The sequence below is a fragment of the Terrapene carolina genome, unplaced genomic scaffold (assembly GCF_002925995.2).
Source record: "Terrapene carolina triunguis isolate 2854851 unplaced genomic scaffold, T_m_triunguis-2.0 Scaffold84, whole genome shotgun sequence".
NCBI classification, from domain to species: domain Eukaryota; kingdom Metazoa; phylum Chordata; order Testudines; family Emydidae; genus Terrapene; species Terrapene triunguis.
The window spans coordinates 27,617,239-27,642,062 of NW_020664435.1; the positions used below are offsets into that span (position 1 = coordinate 27,617,239).

A 24,824-nucleotide genomic window follows, 5' to 3' on the forward strand; every position below is an offset into this window, starting at 1 on the left:
ATTTGCCTGCTGACATCCCAGCCATTTTGGGATAGCTGTTCCTTTATTAGAGAGGTCAGTCAGGGGCCCTGGACTCTGGATGGAAATAGATATTAGCATATAGCTCTGCAGCTCAAGGAATCTGCTCCTCGATGCACACTCCCAATTTTTGTGTCTTCTTCAAACTTTATCAGTGATGATTTTATGTTTTCTTCCTGGTCATTGATAAAAATGTTAAATAGCATAAGGCCCAGAATGGATCCCTGTGGGTCTCCACTAAAAAGACACCAACTCAATAATGATTCCCCATTTACAATTACATTTTGAGAGCTATTGGTTAGCCAGCTTTTAATTCATTTAACGTGTGGCATATTCATTTTACATTGTTCTAGTTTTTTTAACCAAAATGTCATGTGGTACCAAGTCAAATACATACAGATGTCTAGTACATCAACACTATTACCTTTATTAACCAACTTGTAATTGCATAAAAAAAATTATCACGTTAGTCTGACAGGATCTATTTTCCATAAACCCATGTTCATTGGCATTAATTATATTACCTTCCTTTAATTCTTTATTAACTGAGTCCCATATCAGCTACTCCATTATCTTGCCTGGGATCATCAGACTGATAGATCTATAATTACCAGGGTCATCCTATTTACCCTTTTAAAATATTGTCACAGCATTAGCTTTCTTCCAGGCTTCTAGAACTTCCCTACTACTTTAAAACTTATTGAAACTCAGCATTAACAGGTCCAGCAAGCTTCTCAGTCAGCTCTTTTAAAACTCTTGGATGCAAGGTATTTGGACTTGCTGATTTTAAAATGTCTAACATTAGTAGCTGCTGTTTAACATCATCCAAACATACTAGTGGAATGGAAAGAGTGTTATCATATATGACTATATCATCTTCCCCACCCACAAATACAGAACAGAAATATTGATTGAACACTTCTGCCTTTTCTGCATTATTACTGATAATTCTATCATTTCCATCTAGTAATGGATCATTGTTAGGATTCTTTTTGTTCCGAATATACATTAAAAACTTGTTCTTATTTTCCTTAACTCTGCTGCACATAAATTTCTCCGTGTGTCCCTTTCCTTCCCTTATCAATTTTCTATAATTTCTAACTTCTGATTTATATTCATTACTATTAGCTTCCCCTTTCTTCTATTGTAAGATTATATATTTTTTATTTTTATAGCCGTCTTTACTTCCTCTCTAAACTAGGTCTTTCTTTAATCAATAAGGCCTTCTTCCTTGATTGTGGCTTTTGGGGCATCTTGTAAAGTGTTCTTAAACAATTCCCAATTATCATTCACATTTTTCTGATTAAATTCTTCTTTCCACCCGATTTGGCTCATAATTGTGAAATTGGCCCTTTTAAAGTCTTAAGTAAATATATCACTGGTCTGAATTTTATTCTGTTTGGACATTAGAAATGTGATCAAGTCATGATCACTTGTACTTAGGCTACCATTAATCTTTAGTTCTGTGATCAGTTCCTCTTTATCTGTCAAGATGAAGTCTAATATAGGTCCAATATAGTTTTGGACACAACTCTTTTTGGGTTAGGAAATCATCATCTGTAATATTTGGAAATTCCAAGGATGTTTTGGCACCATGAGACCTCCAGTATGTGTCACTCAAATTGAAGTCCCCCATAATCACTCAGTTTTTTTCCCTATACTCTAGAGAAAGGTGCGTAAGGAGATCGTCATCTTGTTCCCTAGTGTGATTTGATGATCTGTAGCAGACACCAACTAACACTCTGTTTTGTGCTCTCTCTGCTAAGGCATTGATCCATAAGCATTCAAGATCACTCTCTTCTGCACTAATCAGTGACTTGGAAATATTTTTGACAAAGCGTGCCACTCTCCCTTCTGTTGCCTACTTGATCCTTCCTAAACAGGTTATAATAATTGATTATAATGCAAATAATCCTACCAAATTTCAGTAATACCAACTAAATCAAATTTGTGCCCATAAAGGAGCAATTCCAATTCCTCTTCTTTGTTAACCAGGCTCCTAGCATTGGTGTAGAGGCAATTATAGACTTTCTTCCCTTCATATCCTTTGGTTCCTTGACTGATTTTATTCTCAGCATCTCAATTTTGTGCTAACTAGTGCTCCTATCTTTCCTTTTCTTACCCTCCTTTTTTGCTGTTAGTTTAACCCCCTCCTGACTACTCTAGCTACCCTGTCCCCAAGGAGATTGGTTCCCCTTCTCCTGAGGTGGACCAATGTTCCACAAAACCAAAACCCTCTACCCTACACCACTTACCTAGCCAGCAGTTCACTTCCAGAATCTTCTGCCTTCTGTCTTCCTTTGCCCTTGGCACAGCCTTTCCAGGTTCTCTCACTTGAGAGAACCATCACCAGTATTGTTCCCTCCCATGTCTCTTTCACACTGGGAAAAAGGACCTCCCAGCAGGCCTGGCTCTCAGGTTTGTAGTTGCCAAGTCCCATAGGAGCTATAATCTGCAGAAAGCCTTTTTTCTAAACTAAAATATCTAAAGGACGGTGCAAGGCCTGTATCTTACCTTAAAGTGCCAGCATGCCCTGTTACAAACTCATAAGATTGAGATTTTTCTATGGCAAATTAAAACATTATGGCCCAGATCCACCAAGGTAGACTCCTAACTTCCATTGACCTCAATGGAAATTAGAAGCCTAAATACCTTTGTGGATCTGGGCCTAAATCTTTTTTCCAACTCCACTGGCAATATTTACATCAGAGTATAGAACAGATGATACCACCTACTCAGTTAGCCCCTGAACCTGTAATGAAGTCTGCCTGCACAGACATCTTGGCAGAACTGGCACCTCACTGAGTAAGTGGTAACAGCATTCTTATACTCTGATGCAGATTATGGCCAGCAGTGACTCGGTGGGGCTCCATGTGGGCTCAGGGGCCAGCCCATGAAGAGTTCATAGTAGGATTGGGACCTTAACGACAGATTCAGGTACTTTCTCCAGTCACCTGTCCCTGTGCTTTTTAGATACTAATAAAGCCCTATATATTAGTTCCATTCAGTCATTAATTGGGAGATATCACTGATATATGAAGTAACAAAAATAAACAGATTTGAGAATACTCATTGTATATTAGTTCTTTTCAGATAATTTTGTGATCTACTTTTCAAGTCATTCTCTAAGGCTACGTCTTCACTACCCGCCTGGATCAGCGGGTAGAAATCGATCTCTCGGGGATTTAATTATTGCGTCTCGTCGGGACGCGACAATCGATCCCCGAATCGACGCTTGTATTCCACCAGCGCAGGTAGGAGTAAGTGCCGTCGACGGGGGAGCTGCGGCGGTCGATTTGCTGCCGTCCTCACAGCGGGTTAAGTCGGCTCGGATACGTCGAATTCAGCTACGCTATTCGCGTAGCTGAATTTGCGTATCTTAAATAGATCCCCCCCCAGTGAAGATGTAGCCTAAGAGGACTTAATTTTTCAATACATTTCCCCTGTACTAATTAATTCACTATGTTTCAGAGGTAAATACATCTAGGATATACTATATGTAGCAGCTTTCAAGACAAACAGGTGACTGCCAACCAGATGTACAGACACTAGAACAAGGGTTCTCAAAGTGGGGTCATGAACAGGTGTCAGGTGTCAAAACCACTCTGCTCTTTCCATATTGCTAAATGGGAGAGGGATCCCAGACAGATACTAAGGGTTTTCTGGGGAAGGCAGTCAAGGGGTGGAAAAGGTTGAGAACCACTTCACTGGATTATAGACTTTTCTTTGTTCATGTGTATGATCACTTTAGAGCAACTCTGGCAACTGTTCCACTTATGCACTGAATTTCCTGTCAGAATCAGAGTAAAATGTGGATTTCTGTTAATCTTTTCAGCTCTTGAGAATAATCTCTTCCAACAAATCTGTGAGAATGACTCCAGCTCATATATCACCAGAGTCCTCAGTTCATCTTCAACTCCTCACCCTGGATTTGAAACACCCAACGAACGTAATATTGATCAGTTTGGTAAAACTCAGACTCCAGAACTTTATGTCCCTCCACCTACACAAGAAACTATCAATTTTGTAAGTAAAGTGTAATTATTAATAATCTTTAAAAAGAACTATGCCTGTATTTACATAAAAACATAATTTCTTACATTGTTTATTATCCCTGTAAGATGCAACATGATCAAATCATGAATTCTTTCAACAGACAGAAGCAAGATTTGGACAAAGGATATTTAAAGTGAGATCTGGAACTTAATTGCTAATTATTAAAAAACAGCTGTTTACCAAAAGAAGTAGATGTTGGAGTCTTAGAATCAAATGGAGATCTGTAAAATATATATTATGCCAGGGTTTTCAATCTTTTCCTAGTATGGACACATCTTAAAGTGAGCTTTGTGGGTACCTCTCCTTCCATTCACAATTGTACAAATCACCACCCCTTTGTGAATGCAACTAGAACAATTTCTTACATGGAAAAGTACTATTAGGAAATATAGTTATGTAAGAAAAGAAAATATATGTAGCAAAGTGCACATGTACGCTATGAATGTACAGAACAAGAAATTCACTCTGAAAGCAACATTTTAAAGAGGCTTCAATCTGGCCTCTATTTTTACCCCTGCAGGTGAGTATGCACCCAGTTTACATGCCTAATTATGCAATAGAAGACATTTTTATGTGGAAAATATGCTAATTGCCTGTGCAAACGTGTTGTGAAGGCACAGTTTTGTGCAGTTAGAATGAAATCCCACATGTTGAAAATTAGATTCTGTAATCTCTGAGGAATAATTCCAGGATAAACATCTTAACACACTTAAAACTGCCTTCTCCAAACAAGGACACTCCACTGAGAAGTGGATTGCATCATGGAACAGCCCACCCAAATACCCCAAGAGAACCTGCTTCAAGACAGAAATAAACCCCCCTCTGACCACACCCACTTAGTTTTCACCTACCACCCCACACTGGAACCATACAGGGTATCAAACAACCCATACTTGATGGGGACCCCATTCTCAGGGCCGACTCCAGGGTTTTTGCCGCCCCAAGCGGCGGAAAAAAAAAAAAAAAGCCGCGATCACGATCGGCAGTAGCTCAGCCGCACCGCTTTCTTCTTCGGCGGCAATTCGGTGGCAGGTCCTTCCCTCCGAGAGGGGAATGAGGGACCCGCCGCCGAAGAGCCCGATGTGCCGCCCCTTCCCCTTGGCCGCCCCAAGCACCTGCTTGCTAAGCTGGTGCCTGGGCCCTGCCCATTCTGAAAGAAATCTTTCCTGAACCCCCACTTCAGGCCTTCAAAGAACCTTCTAACCTCTCCAAGCTCATCATCAGAAGCAAGTTCCCCACAGATCAGGACACATCAATTCAAAGTGGCACCAGAGCCTGCCAGAGCAACAGATGCAAAACCTGCAGACATATCTCCACCTCTACAATGATCAACACTCCCCACAACACACCTTTTAAGATCTATGGGTCCTACACATGCCTATCACAACATGTGGTGGACCTCATCCAGTGCACCAAATGTCCAGAGACACTTGATTTAAGGTTTATTACAATAATCTGTACCCACTAGCCCTGTCTTTTTGCCCTATGACTGCAGAGGTGTTAATGGGCTACTCTACCTTGAATGGTCCCTTACAATATGTGCCAACTACTTATGCTAAAACAATCTATTCCACCTTGCATTTTGCTGTGACGCTGGGATTACCCTTCCCAGGCTTGAAGAAGAGCTCTGTGTGGCTTGAAAGCTTGTCTCTCTCACCAACAGAAGTTGGTCCATTAAGCGATATTACCTTACACACCTAGTCTCTATAATATCCTATAGGATAGTGTCAATTGATACCAGATCACTCAATTTTCAAGCGTTGCTGGCTCTTCCTTTCTTTCTGCGTCTATTATGGACATCCAAGAGTGGGTGCAGGGTTGTTTTTTGTAAAACTATTTTAACAGTTAAAATGTTACAAATTCTAGTGATATTTTCCATTCTAAGGAATATCTGTTCAAACCAACAATATGTTACCCAATAACAGAAAAGTTTTTTTAGGTCTGTCAAGCAATTAAAAAAATTAATTGCGCGATTAATCGCACTGTTAAACAATAATAGAATACCATTTATTTTAAATATTTTGAATGTTTTCTACATTTTTAAATATATTGATTTAAATTATAACAGAATACAAAGTGTACAGTTCTCACTCTGTTTATTTTTTACTACAAATATTTACACTGTAAAAAACAAAAGAAATAGTATTTTTCAATTCACCTAACACAAGTACTGTAGTGCAATCTCCTTGTTGTGAAAGTTGAATTTACAAATGTAGAACTATGTACAAAAATAACTGCATTCAAAAATAAAACAATGTAAAACTTCAGCTCCTACAAGTCCATTCAGTCCTATTTCTTGTTCAGCCAATCGCTCAGACAAACAAGTTTGTTTACATTTGCAGGAGATAATGCTGCCTGCTTCTTGTTTACAATGTCACCTGAAAGTGAGAAAAGGTGTTCTTATGGCACTGTTGTAGCTGATGTTGCAAGATATTTACATGCCAGATGCGCTAAAGATTCATATGTCTCTTCATGCTTCAACCACCATTCCAGAGGACATACATCCATGCTGATGATGGGTTCTCCTCGATAACAATCCAAAGCAGTACGGATTGACGCGTGTGCATTTTCATCATCTGAGTCAGATGCCACCAGCAGAAGGTTGATTTTCTTTTTTGGTGGTTTGGGTTCTATAGTTTCCGCATTGGAGTGTTGCTCTTTTAAGACTTCTGAAAGCATGTTCCACACCTCGTCCCTCTCAGATTTTGGACGGCACTTCAGATTCTTAAACCTTGGGTTGAGTGCTGTAGCTATCTTTAGAAATCTGACATTGGTACCTTCTTTGCGTTTTGTCAAATCTGCAGTGAAAGTGTTTTTAAAATGAGCATGTGCTGAGTCATCATCTGAGACTGCTATAACATGAAATATATGGCAGAATGCAGGTAAAACAGAGCCGAAGTCATACAATTCTCCCCCAAGGAGTTCAGTCACAAATTTAATTAACACATTATTTTTTTAACTAGCGTCATCTGCATGGAAGCACGTCCTCTGGAATGGTGGCCGAACCATGAAGGGGAATACGAATGTTTAGCATATCTGGCACATAAATATGTGCCGGCTACAAAAGTCCTATGCGAATGCTTGTTCTCACTCTATGACTCCATTTTAAAAAAGAAGTGGGCAGCATTATCTCACGTAAATGTAAACAAACTTGTTTGCATTAGCGATTGATTAAATAAGAAGTAGGACTGAGTGGACTTGTAGGCTCTAAAGTTCTGCATTGTTTTGTTTTTGAGTGCAGTTATGCAACAAAAAAAACATTTGTAAGTTGCGCTTTCACGATAAAGAGATTGCACTATGGCACTTGTATGAGGTGAATTGAAAAATACTGTTTCTTTTACCATTTTTACAGTGTAAATATTTGTAATAAAAAATATAAAGTGAGCAGTGTACACTTTGTATCCTGTGTTGTAATTGAAATCAATATACTTGAAAATGTAGAAAAACATCCAAAATATTTAATAAATTTCAGTTCGTATTCTATTGTTTAACAATGCGGTTAAAACCACGATTAATCGCAATTAATTTTTTTAATCGCGATTACTTTTTTGAGTTAATCGCGTGAGTTAACTGCGATTAATCGACAGCCCTTGTTTCTTTTAAAAAGTTAATAATTTTTTTAAAACTGAACAACAGTTTTTAATGGTCTGGTCTCTTCACTCTGTTGTGGCTCAGCCTTGTGCACTGGATCACACACAGTATGGGTTTGGAGCAGAGGCTGCTCTACCTATAGGCAACCTAGGCAGTTACCTAGGGCAGCAGATTTATGGGCAGTGGTCTAGAGTGGCAAATTCGGCCTGGCCACCCCTCTGTCATGAGCAATCTGTGGGCTTGTCTACACTTAAAAGATTTCCCTGACAGGCCACAGGCCAAAGGTTGCCAATCCCTGATTTAGACGAATAGCGGAATAACATACATATGCTGTTTTTGCTTTAGTCTCTGGGCAAATCATGCCTCTAGTTACACCTAGTGTTGCCTGGGTGAAACTGAGGGCAGAATTTGGCCTTATTTAGGCAAAGTAGTTGGAAGCACCGTATTGAGCTCATTAGTGAATTGGCTGTTTATGGGATCACGTACTATATGTGATTTATTGTTAATTATTTTTACCTCTAAATGACCAGGTGCTCATTAATGTGGATTTGGATGATCATATCAATAGCTAAATCTTTACAGCTCCTAACTCCCATCAAAATAAATATGGCCATTTAAAGAGCTTGAGCTGAAACACAAATATAAGTTTGCAGCCTGAAGAGGCTTCTTTGGACTGTGTCCGCCTGCTTAAACATTTCCCACAGTTACAGCTATTGAGTCACAATGAGCAGGATTTTTCCTGGACTGGCCCTGGATTCTGGTTGCTTGTAAACAAGGGGATTCAGAACATAGTGTCCAGTTATAAAAGTGACAAATCAGCTCATCATTATTATGTAGTGTTATAGATTATTTCACATTAATCTATAACACTACATGTTTTAAGTTGCGGTTTGAAATGCTGAAGTCTGTAATATTATTTCTTTTAAATGAGAGTGTACATAGTTTCATAAATCAAAAGCAATGCATTATTTATAGATTTGGAGTTCAGATAATTCAGAGAACACTCTCCATTCTGTGATCTATAATTCCATTGTTTCTAAACCTTGGAGTTATGTTTAAAATTTGGGGTTAGGTTAATGATCTGTAGAGCTTTACAGGTTTTAGGAAGGGGGGTTATTTTGTCCAAAAAATTCTACATATTTCTATTTCCCTAATGAGCAATTCACTATCAATTGGAGATTTCTTTTCAAATTCTGATATTTGATCAATTGTATTTACTACTTAATATGATCCGGTTAACCATTAAAAATCCTGACTATCAGCAGCAGGGAGATGAGACGATCCCATGCGACCGTGAATGGGAGGAGAAATGTCCACAAGCCAATCTGTGTATTAAGATATGGTCTGCACAATTTAAATGTTTATCACCTTCTGCTCTAGCAGTCTCTTAGGGGCTACTTTCCTACTTCCTAAAAACATCTCTGAAGAGGCAGAATGCATGCATATCCCCCTGCAAATAATGCAGCAAATAGGGTGCCATCCATCTCACTGCCTAGATTCAGGATCTAAAATGTCACATAATCCCTTGGAACTACATACTAGAAATGATGAAGCATTTCACAGATTCATTTTGCTCTTTGGCCCCTCATATCCCTGATTTTATTTACTTTGCCAACTAAAAGGTTCCTGCGGCGTTGATTAACTAGAATTAGGTTTGACATAGCCTGTGACTGAATTAAGTGGAAAGCACTATATTGCCTTCTCAGTTCATCAGCACCCAAGAAGCTCTAAAAACATATTTAGTAAAAATAGCAACAGAGAGATGTGGAGGTTCACAATTCATTAGAGAGGCATGAACTTGCGGAGCAGTACAGCTAAATAGCACATGAGAAAATACTATTAGCCTCCTACATCATCTCAATTTTTCTCTTGGTATGCGAGTCTAAGTAGAATTTTACCATTAATGTAAAACTTTTAATCCTTTTGTAGCTGAGCCCTCCAGAGACTGACAGAGAGACAGAGCTGTTGTCTTCCTCACTGGATTATACTGCTAGCACACCTTTTCAAAGGAACATTCCTGATAGTCACAGACAACCAGTGACCTCTTCTCTTTATGGCAGACCTGATGACTTGGAAACTAGAGCTCCTAGTCCAGATGTATCTCTGCCATTCGGTATAATCACAGATGTAGAATGGCCTTCAACAGTTTTGAAGCCTCAAGTAATAGCAACTAGAAAAGGTAAGGAGCAAATGTTGCTGCTAGAATTTGGAAAGAACAAAGATCTCGTTCTTGTCTTGTTACTGTTGGTTTTTGTTTTATAGTAGGTGTTTGTTCAGGTTTTTTAAGGACTTCATTTTTTCCTCCTAAATGCTGACTACTTTTCACAACACTTTGAATACAAGCTATTTTAAATTTTTTATGGTGGCAAATGCAGAGAGTATAAGGAGGCAGAGAGGATTAAGTGAACAAGTCGTTTTCATGCTTGGGGGCTTGAGTTCAAATCATTTAACCTAGACAGAGAAAAAATTTAATAGCTTGATACACAACTGAGAAACTCTGCTCAGGTAAGCCTGGGGCCTGGAGATGTAGCAGATATTTCTAGTCAAGGACGAATGGCATTCACAATATTTCAGGAGGTAGCTTGCTCACTAGACTTGCCTCCACTATTTTTTAGTCTAGGCAGTGTTAACAAACCTTAATATTTGCTAGACACTAAATTCACCAAATTATATCGGGAACAAAATAAATTGGGAGTTAAATATTTGCAAACCGCTAATTATTTTTATCCTACTGGTTGCTATTGCTTGGCAATGACATTTTCTAGAATAAGAACCCAATTCTGGCACCTCAACACTGATTTAGGTTCCAAAATAGGGATTTAAGCACCCAAATTTGAAAACTGAGCCACTAGTCCATATATCTTTCAATCCATTCACATACCTTCCACTGATGTCAATGGGAATTTGACTGAGGACTGTATATGATCCCAAGAGATCAAGTGGGTGGAACAGGAGATGGTTTTTATTTACTGAAGAAGGTTCTTTTATAAAGTTCAATTTAACACAATAAGGAAGAAAAACCCCAGCTAACTTAACTTGATGTGTTTTCAGATCCTAGGTGCTTGGAGCCTATGAAACCAGGAGACTGTCGAGATTATCTGGTGAAGTGGTATTATGACAAGGATGCCAATTCTTGTGCCCGATTTTGGTATGGAGGTTGTAATGGCACCAGAAATAGGTTTGATACAGAAAAAGAATGTCAGGAAACCTGTATTCATGGACGAACAAGTAAGTCACATCTATGCTGGAGGCTGTCCTCACAAATCCAGAGTCATCTTTTAAATTGAAAAGATAAGAAAATTAATTGTGCAGCATATTGAATGCAGGGACCAGAGTATTCAACTCTTCAAGTGGTCTCCCAAGTATAACTGTCTGAAGGGATGCAAAATCTGATTTATAGATGTACTACAGTAATTAAGTTGTCTTGTTGCCATATGGAATATTTCTCAGATACTGTTTAACATGGGCCTCCCCAGACAAAGAGAAATAATTCCTAGCCCTTAGGTAGCATTTTTCATCCATAAATCTTAAAGCGCTTTACAACAGGTGGGTAAGCATTATCACCACCAAGTGGGAATATTGGACTGCCTATAGTAGGATGACCAGACAGCAAAAGTGAAAAATCAGGACAGGGGGTGGGGGTGGGGTAATAGGAGCCTATATAAGAAAAAGATCCAAAAATCAGGACTGTCCCTATAAAATTGGAACATCTGGTCATCCTAGCCTATAGTCTGAAACTTCCAAAGAAAAAATATTGTATTGTCTCATAGCTATAGCTCTCTCTATAATAGCTACCTCTATATAGATTGATGTTTTAGATATCTCCTTTATGACCAACACATTTTTTAAAAAATTAAGGTTTTGCTGTAAGTGGCATAAGTGTTTACAGTTAAACAACCAGAGCTGTGGGTACATAATATTAATTAGGTGATATAGAATCCAACCCAGCAACATTTGAACCATTATCTCTGGTATCAGAATTAACTTCCTTATTTTTGCTTGTGAGTCTAGGAAAGTTTCTACTCATCTAAATCACAGAAAATATATTGCATTTGATCTTTTGTTTAAAAAAGTGACTTTAAACTGCAGCAATTGCATTTCTCAAAGCTCTATAATAATCAAATTGATTTTTATTTCCTTCTAGGAACTGTCAGTTGGGATTAGTGAAGCTGAATGTTTCTGGCGTGTGTACAGGAATGAACACTGGAGAAGAATCCAGAATGATGTGCCAATATGAACACTACTAGAGTATCTTTTAGTGCTTGTCACAATATGACATTCACAATAACTAGAGTGTAGATACACTCATGCATAGCATATATTATCTAGATCATCACAGTAATAACTTTATGATGCATACAAAGGAATATACCTTTTCCCTCCAACTTTGTTGTTTTGATATAGTACTGTATATGGCACATATCATTCCAATTTTAGAATTAAGATGTCAAACATTTTGATACTCAGCATTTAACAATAAATGCTTCAATCTATTTGAAAAATAAAATGTGCTACAATTTTAAACAGAAATTAGTGGTGCCTGAAATTGTTTCTCTTGTTACAGCACTTAGAGCAGGAAATGAAAATTTGTCATTTATGAGTATCCCTTGGGGATTTAAATACTATGGATATAACTGAATTAGTGTTTTCTTCTGTTGAAGCAGGTTTGGATTTAACGCTAGAATAATTTTGTCAGTTAGAAAGGTAAGCCCTGCCAATTCATTTTATTGTATAGTTATGGTAAAAGCTATGAGAGTCTTCAACTTTTAGGCTATTCAACATATTTTGATTTCTCAGGGCCCCTGTATAATAGAATGAAACAAAAAACCATATACACTACAGTTAAATAAAATAAATTATGTTGCAATTAAAAGGGAAAAGCACTGAAAGATGTACTGACATCTTTATTTCTATTATACTACTTTTTCCTTTCAGACCCAACCCTACCTGAAGGCACTGTATAAGCTAAAACTGAAGAGCTTCTGATTAAATTAATATAAAGTAGTCTTGCATTGTTATTTGTTTGGAAATACAATACTTATGCCTGCATAGGCACTCATGCCAATCTTTTACATGATGATCATTATGATTAGATGGAAGATAAAATAGCTGCTTACACAGTTTTAAGTTCCTCTTACTTAACCCTTAAGGACATCACAAGGTATATTGCTGTTTACCTCAGATGTTATGCAATCCTCACTGAAAGAAATGCTGGAGTATATGATTTTTCCAAAGGACTAGTGATTTTGTGTGCCCAACCTGAGACACCTAAAACAAGGCATAATTTTCAGAGAAAGGGTGCTCACCCATTTCTGAAAACACGTCCCTGGTAACATGTCTCAAGTTGGATATCCAAAAAGGAGGCAGCCCAAATCACTAGTCACTTCTCAGAATGTTGGCCTGTATGTATAGAACTAATATTAGCTAATGATCACTTCATCCTGAAAAATGAGGGATTTGTGTTCGGTTAGAATGCAAACGTCAAATGAGGAGCGTACCAGGGAAACACTGAGCGTCATAGTGTTGCTTGCTTAAATACCAGGGGTTCAAAGATTTAGAACAAAATCAAGCTGTTAAAAGCTCAAATACTATTTTCTTTCACAATAAAAAAAAAAAAAGGAAAATCCTTTTCACTTCTTATTTCAAAATATACTGAAATTTATTAACAAGGCCACCAAAAATCTGCTATTCTTTTGGCCATAGCAACAGATGCACTGCAAATGATATGGAAAAACTCTTGTGGGACCTAAGATTTTACTGGCCCACAGGATAAGTGACCACACTTAGCAGGGCACAATTACACCGCTACCTCGATATAATGCGACCCGATATAACACAAATTCGGATATAACGCGGTAAAGCAGTGCTCTGGGGGGAGGGGGGGGCTGCGCACTCCGGTGGATCAAAGCAAGTTCAATATAACGCGGTTTCACCTATAATGCGGTAAGATTTTTGGTGGATCAAAGCAAGTTCAATATAACGCGGTTTCACCTATAATGCGGTAAGATTTTTTGGCTCCCGAGGACAGCGTTATATGAGGGTAGAGGTGTACACATTCATTCTAATAATTCAAGACAGAACTCTTTATTTTACATGTAATCTCCTCAAGTACCACCAGATGGGGCAACTATAAAAATTTTTTTACAAAGTTCCTCATAGCAAGAATAAAGACAAAGGACAAGAAATTCTCTCTACTGGATGGGAATTCTACAGAGCAAGGCAAAGACTAGCAATTCAGATACAGTTCAGGTGGAAGAGATACTAAGGACGCTTCAGTCACTGCCACAATGGTATGCACATGGAACCCAGCCTGTTCAGATATTGCTTTAGAGATTTGTGTGAAAACAAAGCAATGCCCACACAAGCTCTATTTTAAGCAAACAGCCTTTTATTTTTACATTCTGAAAAACACCAAGTGGGCAGCATCTTGTCTGCTTCACATGAAACAGGCTCTCCCAGGCTCTTTCACATATGTTATGGATGTTATTAAATATGTTATATTTTGGTAATTTCAAGTTGACTAGTGTTCATATCATAAAACCAATGAACTGTTACTACTCTGATGTATAAAAAAAATGTATCTGTGATATTTTAAAATCCTGATTCCCATTAAACTGAAACCTAAATGCTAATATGTTGCCTGCATTATATAATTTGGATAATACTTTATACATTGTTATATAAGTCCACATTTATATTTAATAATGGAATATATTTCAGACTGGAAGAGACCTCTGGAAAAGTATAACTGGAGAAATAGAAATAAATATTTTCTGCTAATGAGGAAGACACTTACTGTCCCCTTCCAAGTAAGTCTTTGTAGAAATACTGAAAAAAAAAAAAGTCAAGTACTTCTTAAAATTTAGTTTTAAAATACGATTGTCAATTAGCCAACAATTTTAGAGCAAATCTATTATAACATTAACATTTTTGTCAGAAAACAAATGGATACTAGGTCTACAGTGAATCATATACATACGTATTCTATCTTGTTGCCAAATACAGAACACTACTATTTATCATTTGTATCTTACAGTAAGACCAGTTTTTTTGCAGTACAGACAATCAGATACCATTTTACTGCTACTGTTACATATTCTAACTTTTAAGTATCATCATTCAGAAAAATTCCAGAATGATAAATATCAACTAGGTTGTTTTACTGGGAAATAAAATATACAAATATACACGAAACTGATTTTATTGTCACATACCTTAAGATAGATTGCTTTTTCTAATTTCTGTGTAATATTTTTTGCTTATAAAAGACACAGACAAATAACACTGACTAGATCCAAGCACAAGGTGGCCAGGTGACATTCTGTCTTTCCCACTTTCTACTAATGAAACTTATTCTTAACCACAAACATCTCTGAAACTGCTCTTGGATAGAGACTTTAAATCATGCAGGTTTAGGAGGTGGACCAATGTCAATTCATGACATGAAGCAGAATTTGAATGTGTGTGTTTTACACTTCCAAACACATTCTAAAAGTACAAGTAAAACCTGATTTTCCAAACTCTGACTATTTGAATCTCCATGTTGTCTGCAATTCATATTGTCCAATGTAGGGGGTATACAAACCCCTTACAGGGCAACAAGGGGTTAAGGAGCTGCTCTGGACTCAGCCAGCCTTGCCCCACCATACCTGCAAGAGAAACACAGACTGGAGGGGAAGTTAAAAGGAAGCAGAACAACTCACTTGTGGGCAGGCCAGGGAAGAGAAAGGATCCTTACTTTGCAGGTCCTGAGGAAAGGGCTGAGGGAAGCCAGGATCTCTCCCAGGAACACCTGCCTGAAGGGCCCTCCACGAGGGAAGGGAGGATCTGCTTCCATTGTACCTGGAAAGGGAGGCATTTCCCTCTTTTGAACACTAACTCACTTTGCTTGTGTTAATTCCTCTTGTTTTGTTTATGTCCTAGCCCAGAAGGGGAGAGACTTGGAACTGACCTGGCCAAAGGGCCAAGTCACAGGAGGAGGCAGCCGCTGCCCCCAGAGCAGCCATGCCACGCCTGGCGATGAGGAGGTGCCAAGCAGTGAGCTGACCCCCTTGACAGCCTCCTGTGATAGACTGTGAACTATGGACAATAGCAGGATGGTAGGAAGTGGCCCAGGGAAAGCAGCCTTAGGGCGCTTCTGAGTGCTAGACTTCTGGTAGCCCTCACAGGGCCCTGGGCCAGAGCCTGGTGGAGTGGGAGGGCCTGGGCTCCCCTACCTCCTCTGCGTTTTGAAGGGCCTAACTCCCTGACCACTAGGTGACACTCCTCATGAATGCCAACCATCACAGACCTGGAACAGAAACCAACCAAATACATCTCATATAGGAGCCACTAAAAAAAGAATTTGAAGAACTAGCGAAAGACTTAAAAAGTTACAGCAAAAAAAGTTTTAAGTACATCAGAAACAGGAAGCCTGCTAAACAACTAGTGGGGTCACTGGATGATCGAGATGCTAAAGGAGCACTCAAGGAAGATAAGGCCATTGTGGAGAAACTAAATGAATTCTTTGCATTGGTCTTCATGGCTGAGGATGTGAGGGAGATTACCAAACCTGAGCCATTCTTTTTAGGGGACAAATCTGAGGAACTGTCCCAGATTGAGGTGTCATTAGAGGAGGTTTTGGAACAAATAGATAAATTAAAAAGCAATAAGTCACCAGGACCAGATGGTATTCACCCAAGAGTTGAAGGAACTCAAATGTGAAATTGCAGAACTAATAACTGTGGCATGTAAACTATCATTAAATCAGCTTCTGTACCAGGTGACTGGAGGATAGCTAATGTGATGCCAATTTTTAAAAAAAGTTCCAGAGATGATCCCAGCAATTACAAGCCGGTAAGCCTAACTTCAGTACCAGGCAAACTGGTTGAAACTATAGTAAAGAACAGAAGTATCAGACACCTAGATAAACACGATTTGTTGGGGAAGAGTCAACATGGTTTTTTGTAAAGGGAAATCATGCCTCAATATACTAGAATTCTTTGAGGGGTTCAACAAGCATGTGGACAAGGGGAATCCAGTGGATATAGTGTACTTAGATTTTCAGAAAGCCTTTGACAAGGTCCTTCACCAAAGACTCTTAAGCAAAGTAAGCTGCCATGGTGGAATAAGGGGGAAGGTCCTCTCATGGATCAATAACTGGTTAAGAGTAGGGCTGTCAAGCGATTAAAAATATTAATCAATAATAGAATACCATTTCTTTAAATATTTTTGGATGTTTTCTACATTTTCAAATATATTGATTTCAATTACAACAGAATATAAAGTGTACAAGTGCTCACTTTATATTTATTTTTGATTACAAATATTTGCACTGTAAAAAAACAAAAGAAATAGTATATTTCAATTCACCTAATACAAGTACTGTAGTGCAATCTCTTTATCACAAAAGTAGACTTACAAATGTAGAATTATGTACAAAAAATAACTGCATTCAAAAAATAAAACAATATAAAACGTTGAAGCCTAAAAGTCCACTCAGTCCTACTTCAGCCAATCGCTCAGACAAACAAGTTTGGTTACAATTTGCAGGAGATAATGCTGCCCACTTCTTGTTTACAAGGTCATCTAAAAGTGAGAACAAGCATTTGCATGGCACTGTTGTAGCTGACGTCGCAAGATATTTATGTGCCATATGCGCTAAAGATTCATATAATACTTAGTCCTGCCTTGAGTGCAGGGCACTGGACTAGATGACCTCTCGAGGTCCCTTCCAGTTCTACGATTCTATGCCCCTTCATGCTTCAACCACCATTCCAAAGGACATGCGTCCATGCTGATGACGGGTTACTCTTGATAATGATCAAAAGCAGAGCGGACTAATCCATGTTCATGTTCATCATCAGAGTCAGATGCCACCAGCATCTGACTTTTTTGGTGGTTCGGGTTCTGTAGTTTCCGCATTGGAGTGTTGCTCTTTTAAGTGTTCTGAAAGCATGCGCCACACCTTGTCCCTCTGAGGTTTTGGATGACACTTCAGATTCTTAAACCTTGCGTCGAGTGCTGTAGCTATTTTTAGAAATCTCACATTGGTACCTTCTTTGTGTTTTGACAAATCTGCAGCTAAAGTGTTCTTAAAATGAACATGTGCTGGGTCATCATCGGAGACTGCTATAATATGAAATATATGGCAGAATGCAGGTAAAACAGAGTAGGAGACATACAGGTCTCCCATAAGGAGTTCAGTCACAAATGTAATTAACGCATTATTGTTTTAACGAGCATCAGCTTGGAAGCATGTCCTCTGGAATGGTGGCTGAAGCATGAAGGAGCATACAAATGTTTAGCATATCTGGCACGTAAATGCCTTGCAACACCGGCTACAAAAGTGCCATGCGAATGCCTGTTCTCACTTTCAGGTGACATTGTAAATAAGAAGCAGGCAGCAGTATCTCCCATAAACGTAAACAAACTTTTTTGTCTTAGTGATTGGCTGAACAAGAAATAGGACTTAGTGGACTTGTAGGCTCTAAAGTTTTACATTGTTTTGTTTTTGAGTGTAATTATGTAACAAAAAAAAATCTACATTTGTAAGTTACACTTTCATGATAAAGAGACTGCATTACAGTACTTGTATGAAGTGACTTGAAGAATACTGTCTTTTGTTTATCATTTTTACTGTGCAAAATATTTGTAATAAAAATAATAATATAAAGTGAGCACTGTACACTTTGTATTCTGTGTTGTAATAGAAATTAATATATTTGAAAATGTAGAAAAACATCCAAAAATATTTAATAAATTTCAATTGGTATTCTATTGTTTAACAGTGTAATTAATCGCGATTAATTTTTTTAATCACAGTTAATTTTTTTGAGTTAATTGGGTGAGTTGACTGCAATTAATCAACAGCCCTAGTTAAAAGATAGGAAACAAAGGGTAGGAATAAATGGTCAGTTTTCAGAATGGAGAGAGGTAAATAGTGGTGTTTTCCAGGGGTCTGTACTGGGGCCAGTACTGTTCAATATATTCATAAATGATTTGGAAAAAGGTGAGGTGGCAAAATTTGCAGATGATACAAAACTACTCATGATTGTTACGTCTAAAGCAGACTGCAAAGAGTTACGAAAGAACCTCACAAAACTGGGTGACTGGGCAACAAAACGGCAGATGAAATTCCACGTTGATAAATGCAAAGTAATGCACATTGGAAAGCATAATCCCAACTATACATATAAAATGATGGGGTCTAAATTAGATGTTACCACTCAAGAAAGAGATCTTGGAATCATTGTGCATAGTCCTCTGAAAACATCTGCTCAATGTGCAGCGGCAGTCAAAAAAGCAAACGGAAAGTTGGGAATCATTAGGAAAGGGATAGAAAAGAAGACAGAACATATCATGTTGCCTCTATATAAATCCATGATACGCCCACATCTTGAATACTGCATGCAAATGTGGTCGCCTCATCTCAAAAAAGATATATTGGAATTGGAAAACATACAGAAAAGGGCAACAAAAATCATTAGGGGGTATGGAACAGCTTCCATATGAGGAGAGATTAATAGGATTGGGACTTTTCAGCTTGGAGAAGAGACGACTAAGAGGGAGATATGATAGAGGTCTATGAAATCATGACTGGCATGGAGAAAATAAATAAGGAAGTGTTGTTTACTCCTTCCCATAACACAAGAACTGGGGGCGGGGGAGGGTCACCAAGTGAAATTAATAGGCAGCAGGTTGAAAACAAACAAAAGAAAATATTTCTTCACACAATACAGAGTCAACCTGTGGAACTCTTTGCCAGAGGGTGTTGTGAAAGCAAGACTACAACAGGGTTAAAAAAAAAAAAAACTAGATAAGTTTATGAAGGATTGGTCCATCAATGGCTGGCTATTAGCCAGGATGGGCAGGGATGCAAAGCCATGCTCTGAAATGTCCCTAGCCTCTGTTTGCCAAAAGCTGGGACTGGACGACACGGGATGGATCACTTGATGATTTCCTGTTCTGTTCATTCCCTCTGAAGCACCTGGCTTTGGCCACTGTTGGAAGACAGGATACTGGGCTAGATGGACCATTGGACTGACCTGGTATGACCATTCTTATCTTCTTATATTCACTATCCATCCATTACATAGGAAGAACTTTTAGTCCCTGCTGAGTTGGACTGGATTCATGCTAGTGATCTGTAGGTGAAAGGCTATATAAAACTTATTAGCAATGCCCTGATGCATCCGTTCCCCAATACATCCTATTGTTACCTCTTTGAGAGCAAGGCTTGCTTTTGTAAAGATGAGTTGATTAAAGCAAGGTCTGACCTTTTTGGAGCTTACTCAGGAGGAGTCATCCTCTCTCTGGACACACAGGCAAACTCTCACATATGTTGCTCTCCCTCTTCTTCAAACAAGCCCTATGATAAGTGGTCCACTCTGCTTTTAAAGGGACAGCGTCCATTTACCAAACAAACAGTAAAACATTAACAACATCAAAATAAAATGATTGTTGATAACTGGTATAATTAGTCCAGGCTCCTTCTGTAACCCACCTGCCTAATAGGGAGATATCTCTTGAAGAGATCTGCGGTTGGGTGCGGGGAAGAGGTAGGAATGAGTTGGGTCTGGGTCCTTGTTGCTAGGCAGATTCACAAATAGCTCTCCATACTCAGAAGTTTCTGGAATTGGGTGTGGTAGCTCAATAGGTTCTTGTAGGCCGGACTCAGACTCCATGAGGGTAAGTAGTCAGGGCAGCTGCTTTGCAAAAGGCCATGTGTGGGTTGGGAGAAGCTGAGTCCCAGTGGCAGAAAGCCAGCTGTGTTCCCTAACTCAGAAGCATTAACTCTTCAACAGGGAAGCTCTGGCCGTGTTAATTATAGAAAGGGGAAACTGGGAGGGAAAACGAATGCCTTTTAATTTTATACTTGGAATGTTGTTTGATTTTAGTCAAACTGTTTTAGTTAAATTGTCTCAACCAGTATGATTTACCAATTCTTCTCTTATTTGAATGTGATGATGGGGAAAGAGTCATTTATATTTTGCTATTCTCAGTTTTGTATTTTTCTTTAATGGGTTTTTTTAAAACTCTATATATCTAACTGAATGGTTGGTTAATTAGTTAGCTGACTAGCTAACAGTGATTTCAGCAGAGGAGGAGGAAGAGCCCGTGTGATAAATGAAGTGTGTGGGGGGCTCCCTTTTATGAACACCCAGCCAGCCAGTTAGATATAAAGTCCCTCTTGGTGGCTGTTCTCTGTTTACTTTACTTGTAAAGGGTTAACAGAGTTCCCCAGGTAAAGGAAAAGGAGTGGGCACCTGACCAAAAGAGCCAAGGGGAAGACTAGAACTTTTTAAAATGGGGAAAAAAACTTCCTTTTGACTGTGTCTGCAGTTCTCCAGAGAAAGAGACATGAAGCAGCAATGCTATAAGCAGGAATGCTGTGTAGGGCTTGAACCAGGTATGAAAATTCATCTTCCATACCTAGAAGAAATTATTGGACAGGGCATGTTTAAATAGACATGATTAGGTTTATTTTTTTATTTTGGCTTGTGGATCTCCTCTGTGCTAACCCCAGATGCTTTTGTTTTGCTTGTAACCTTTCAGCTGAACCTCAAGAGAGCTAGCTTGATGCTTAATTTTTGTAATTGTTTCTTTTAAGATCTAGGAAAGAGCCTAAGTTCCAGATGTATTTCCTTTCTTTTTGTTTTTAATAAATTTTACCTTTTTTAAGAACAGGATTGGTGGTAAGAATTTTACTTTGAACCAAGCCTAATTGGTTTTAGTACTAGGAAGAGTTTTATCTTTTTCTTGTAACCATTTCTGACTTCGGTGCCGTAATACTTGTACTGACTTAAAATGTATCTCTTTCTAGTTTAAACTTTTTCCGTTCTTTAAGCAAAATTAATCCAGTGTTGTGAACTATATGGGTAACTGTTGTATATTGTTCCCTTACAGGGAAAATGGACTTAAAACATTTGAACTGTCCAGGAGAGGGCTGGACAGCACAGAACTCACATGGTGAGTGTGTGAGAACTTGGGATTGGGAGTGTGTTGGTCACCCTGCAAGTAATAACCACGGCTGGTGGAAGCCAGAGTGTAGCTGTGTTTGCTGACAGGCTGCTGGGACCAGAGTTGTTGAACCAGAACTGTGGGCATACACAGACACTCAGGTGTGACCTGCCTGCTGTTTGTGAGCAGCCAGGTTGGGAGACATCCCAGGTTACAGGGCAGGTGTTGACACAGCCCCTCACTGGTCTGGATTGCACCCCAAAATGTTACACTCTTGAACTGTCCAGTTTTAAAATAAGTCATTGTATTTATGTTCAAAGCGTCAGAATCAAACATTGCTGAATTCTGGGGAAGTTCAGATCTGGATCCGAAGTTCGGTATATCTGAATTGAAGTTTTGGCTCATGAGAACTGAAAACTAATGAAGGTTTTGTAAATGAGCTCTATCCTAAGCAAGCTATCATAGAATTTTTCTTTCTTCCAAAGCAGGATGATGATTGACCTGACAACAGACATTCTACTCTGGGTAAACAGACACTGCCTGGCAGTGTTAAGATTGAGGCAGCACTGACACATACAAAGACACTACTATTTGAATGGGAAAGCTGCCAACTTCATAATTGGGGGAAGATAGTTGTGTTCCACAGGTTTTCCTGAACATTTAGAAATGGATCTATCTGTCCCTGACACTAGTAACTTTCCATTATGTTTTCAACAAAATCCAAAACAGGGCATCTCTTAAATCCGCTGTCTTTAAGATGTGAAAGCCTGATCCTTGTATACTAGAGGATGTCTTATATATTACTGCTGAGAACACTTCAAAAGATTTAGTGCTTTAGGTATCTTAAGATGTTTATCTGACTATCATGGATGATAAAAACCGGGCTACAAATCAAGCAAGAATAAGCACTCTCAAGACTTCTGGATTCTGGTTGGAATTGGAAGCAGGAAGTGACAGAAGTACAGACATGCAAAATATTCCAAAAATACTTACCCCAATGTTTGAAGTTGTCATTAAAAATTCTCAGGATTTAGCTTTACTTAAGATTAATCTTGACTAGTGACGTTTACAAACATCACAGACAAGCAGAACAGATGATATTGTTTAACAGCATTAAGTTCGTGCAGTTGCTTCAGCTAATGATGCACAGGTGGTGGAGCATCTTGGTGGAGAAAGGACCACGTGAAAGAATCTGGTAGCAAATCAAAATGGGCAGAGTTTCAGTCAGTTCCAATCAGTTCTCAGTTAAGGAAGGGGAAAAAGATGATTCAGACAGGGCTACCCACATGCCAGAACAGTACAGGGGAGACCTCTGTCTGGGGAGCTCCAGTGTCCTACCCATCTAGGTTTAGGGAAGAAACTCCTGAGTGGAGCTAGCCAGAAACTCAACTGGCAGCAGACAGAGCTATAGTTGCGGCAGCTGTTGTGACACGGATGATAGCAGACTACTTTCTGTAGTTTGCAGTCTCATCATAGGAAAGAAAATACAGAGTAAAGAGCCAATAGGCACCTCAGCTTTATTTTGCCTACCCTCCTTTCTTCCCTCCCTCTTCTCCCTGCCCTATCCCCCCTTACCTCTTTGCTTTCAATGTCCAATCTCTCTTTTTTTCTAGTTATCTAAACCACTCCTAATAAACATCTCAAACTTAATCCACTTCTCTTTTATTTCTCCATCTCCTCCCACCCCCAAAAACACAAAAACAACATGGTGTTGACAAGCCATCATTCTGCTTGTATATTATATCCCTTTCCACTACCCTTTGTCTTAACTAGATTGTAAAATCTTTGGGAGCTGGGATCCTGTAATACTCGGTACTTGTAGAGCCTAGCACAATGTGAACCTGATATCAATTTGCTGGTAGGTGCTACCATATTATTATAAATAAATAATAATGATCACACAGATGTGAAAGAATATGAAATACCCCTCTTCTGGGGAATGCACTGAAGCCAGAAAAATAGACTGTACTGACTTCACTTTAGCCTTAGCCTTTTAATTAGATATAAGTCAGAAGTTCAGTCCTATTTCAGAATTTCTGGGGACAGTGGTGCCAAAAAAAAAAAAAAAAAAAAAAAGAATTTCTGAACCCTCCTTAAGCCTTCTAAGTACTGAATAGAAGTGTTCTCTAGCTATAGATCTACATTACTTATTGAACATTGCTAGCACCTACATGGCAAAGAGTTTTCTAAGAGAAGGTAGCTCTTTAATCTAGCAGAGAAAGGCATAACTGGATCCAATGGCTGGATGCTGAGAATAGACAAATTCAGACTGTTAAAAATCTGTTTCTTATTTCTAATCTATTGAGGGACATGGTGGACTCTCCATCACTTCAAGTCTTTAAAGAAAGACTAAATCCCTTTATAAAGATATGCTCTAGCTCAAACAGAAGTTACGGGCTTGATGCAGAAATTACTAGGTGAAGTTCTATGGCCTGTGTTATGCCAGAGGTCAGACTAGATGATGTAATGCTCCCATCTTTCTTAAAACATGACTCACTACAAAGGCCACCCACCTTCCCCAAGTTATGGGTGATCATCTCAGTCATAATTCAGCCTCATGCAAAAAAATGCAGACCTCTGCTCAATGCTCAGGGGACTGTGCTTACCTTCTGCCTTGCTTTGGGTTATGTGGATCTGCCATTCTATCCCCTTCCCTAATTAGACAGGAGAGAGAGAACAGTCTCACTTGCATGTTCCTTCAGTCTGTTGTCCCTCTGGTCACTTACATTATGTATTTCCTTCTTTCCTTAGTTTTCTACCCCTCACATTCTCCCCAACTGCCACATTGCCTTGCAACACTGCTCAGTCTGCTTTCCACTTCTCCCCTCACCCCCACATTTCCATGGCTCAGTTTCCAGTTCTATTCCCTAACTCACTCCCCCCTGCTGTTCTCACCATCCCATTCCCTGCCCTCCCACATCTTCCTGTCCCCTGTCTGGCCCTTGCATGGTCCCATAAGGGGCCACCATCTTTCCTAAAGGCAGCCTGTGACTTCAGTCAAGTAATGGGAGATGGTGGCTCTTTTGGATCAGGGTAATACTCAAAGACTGAAGGCAAAAATTAGACATTTATGGGAACCATTTAAAAACTACTATTGCAAGACACGTGACAAAAATCACGAGAGCTTGCAACACTGCATGTGCCAGTCTAGAGCCCTGATTCTGGCCTGACCTACATCACTCTTACATTGGTGTTACTCTATTGATTTTTACTGAGGC

At 39.0% G+C, this 24,824-nt stretch overlaps 1 protein-coding gene across 1 annotated transcript in view; it reads left to right on the forward strand.

Annotated features, from left to right (window-relative positions):
- The window catches only part of COL28A1 (collagen type XXVIII alpha 1 chain), a 143,847-nt gene extending 130,386 nt beyond the window's left edge, over positions 1–13,461 (forward strand). Inside the window, exons 33-36 of the mRNA XM_024212907.2 lie at positions 3,854–4,044; positions 9,595–9,844; positions 10,717–10,893; positions 11,810–13,461. Coding sequence (XP_024068675.1) covers positions 3,854–4,044; positions 9,595–9,844; positions 10,717–10,893; positions 11,810–11,829 — 638 coding nt within the window. The 3' untranslated portion in view covers positions 11,830–13,461. The remainder of the gene's footprint in view (positions 1–3,853; positions 4,045–9,594; positions 9,845–10,716; positions 10,894–11,809) is intronic.
- Positions 13,462–24,824: the final 11,363 nt, after the last annotated feature.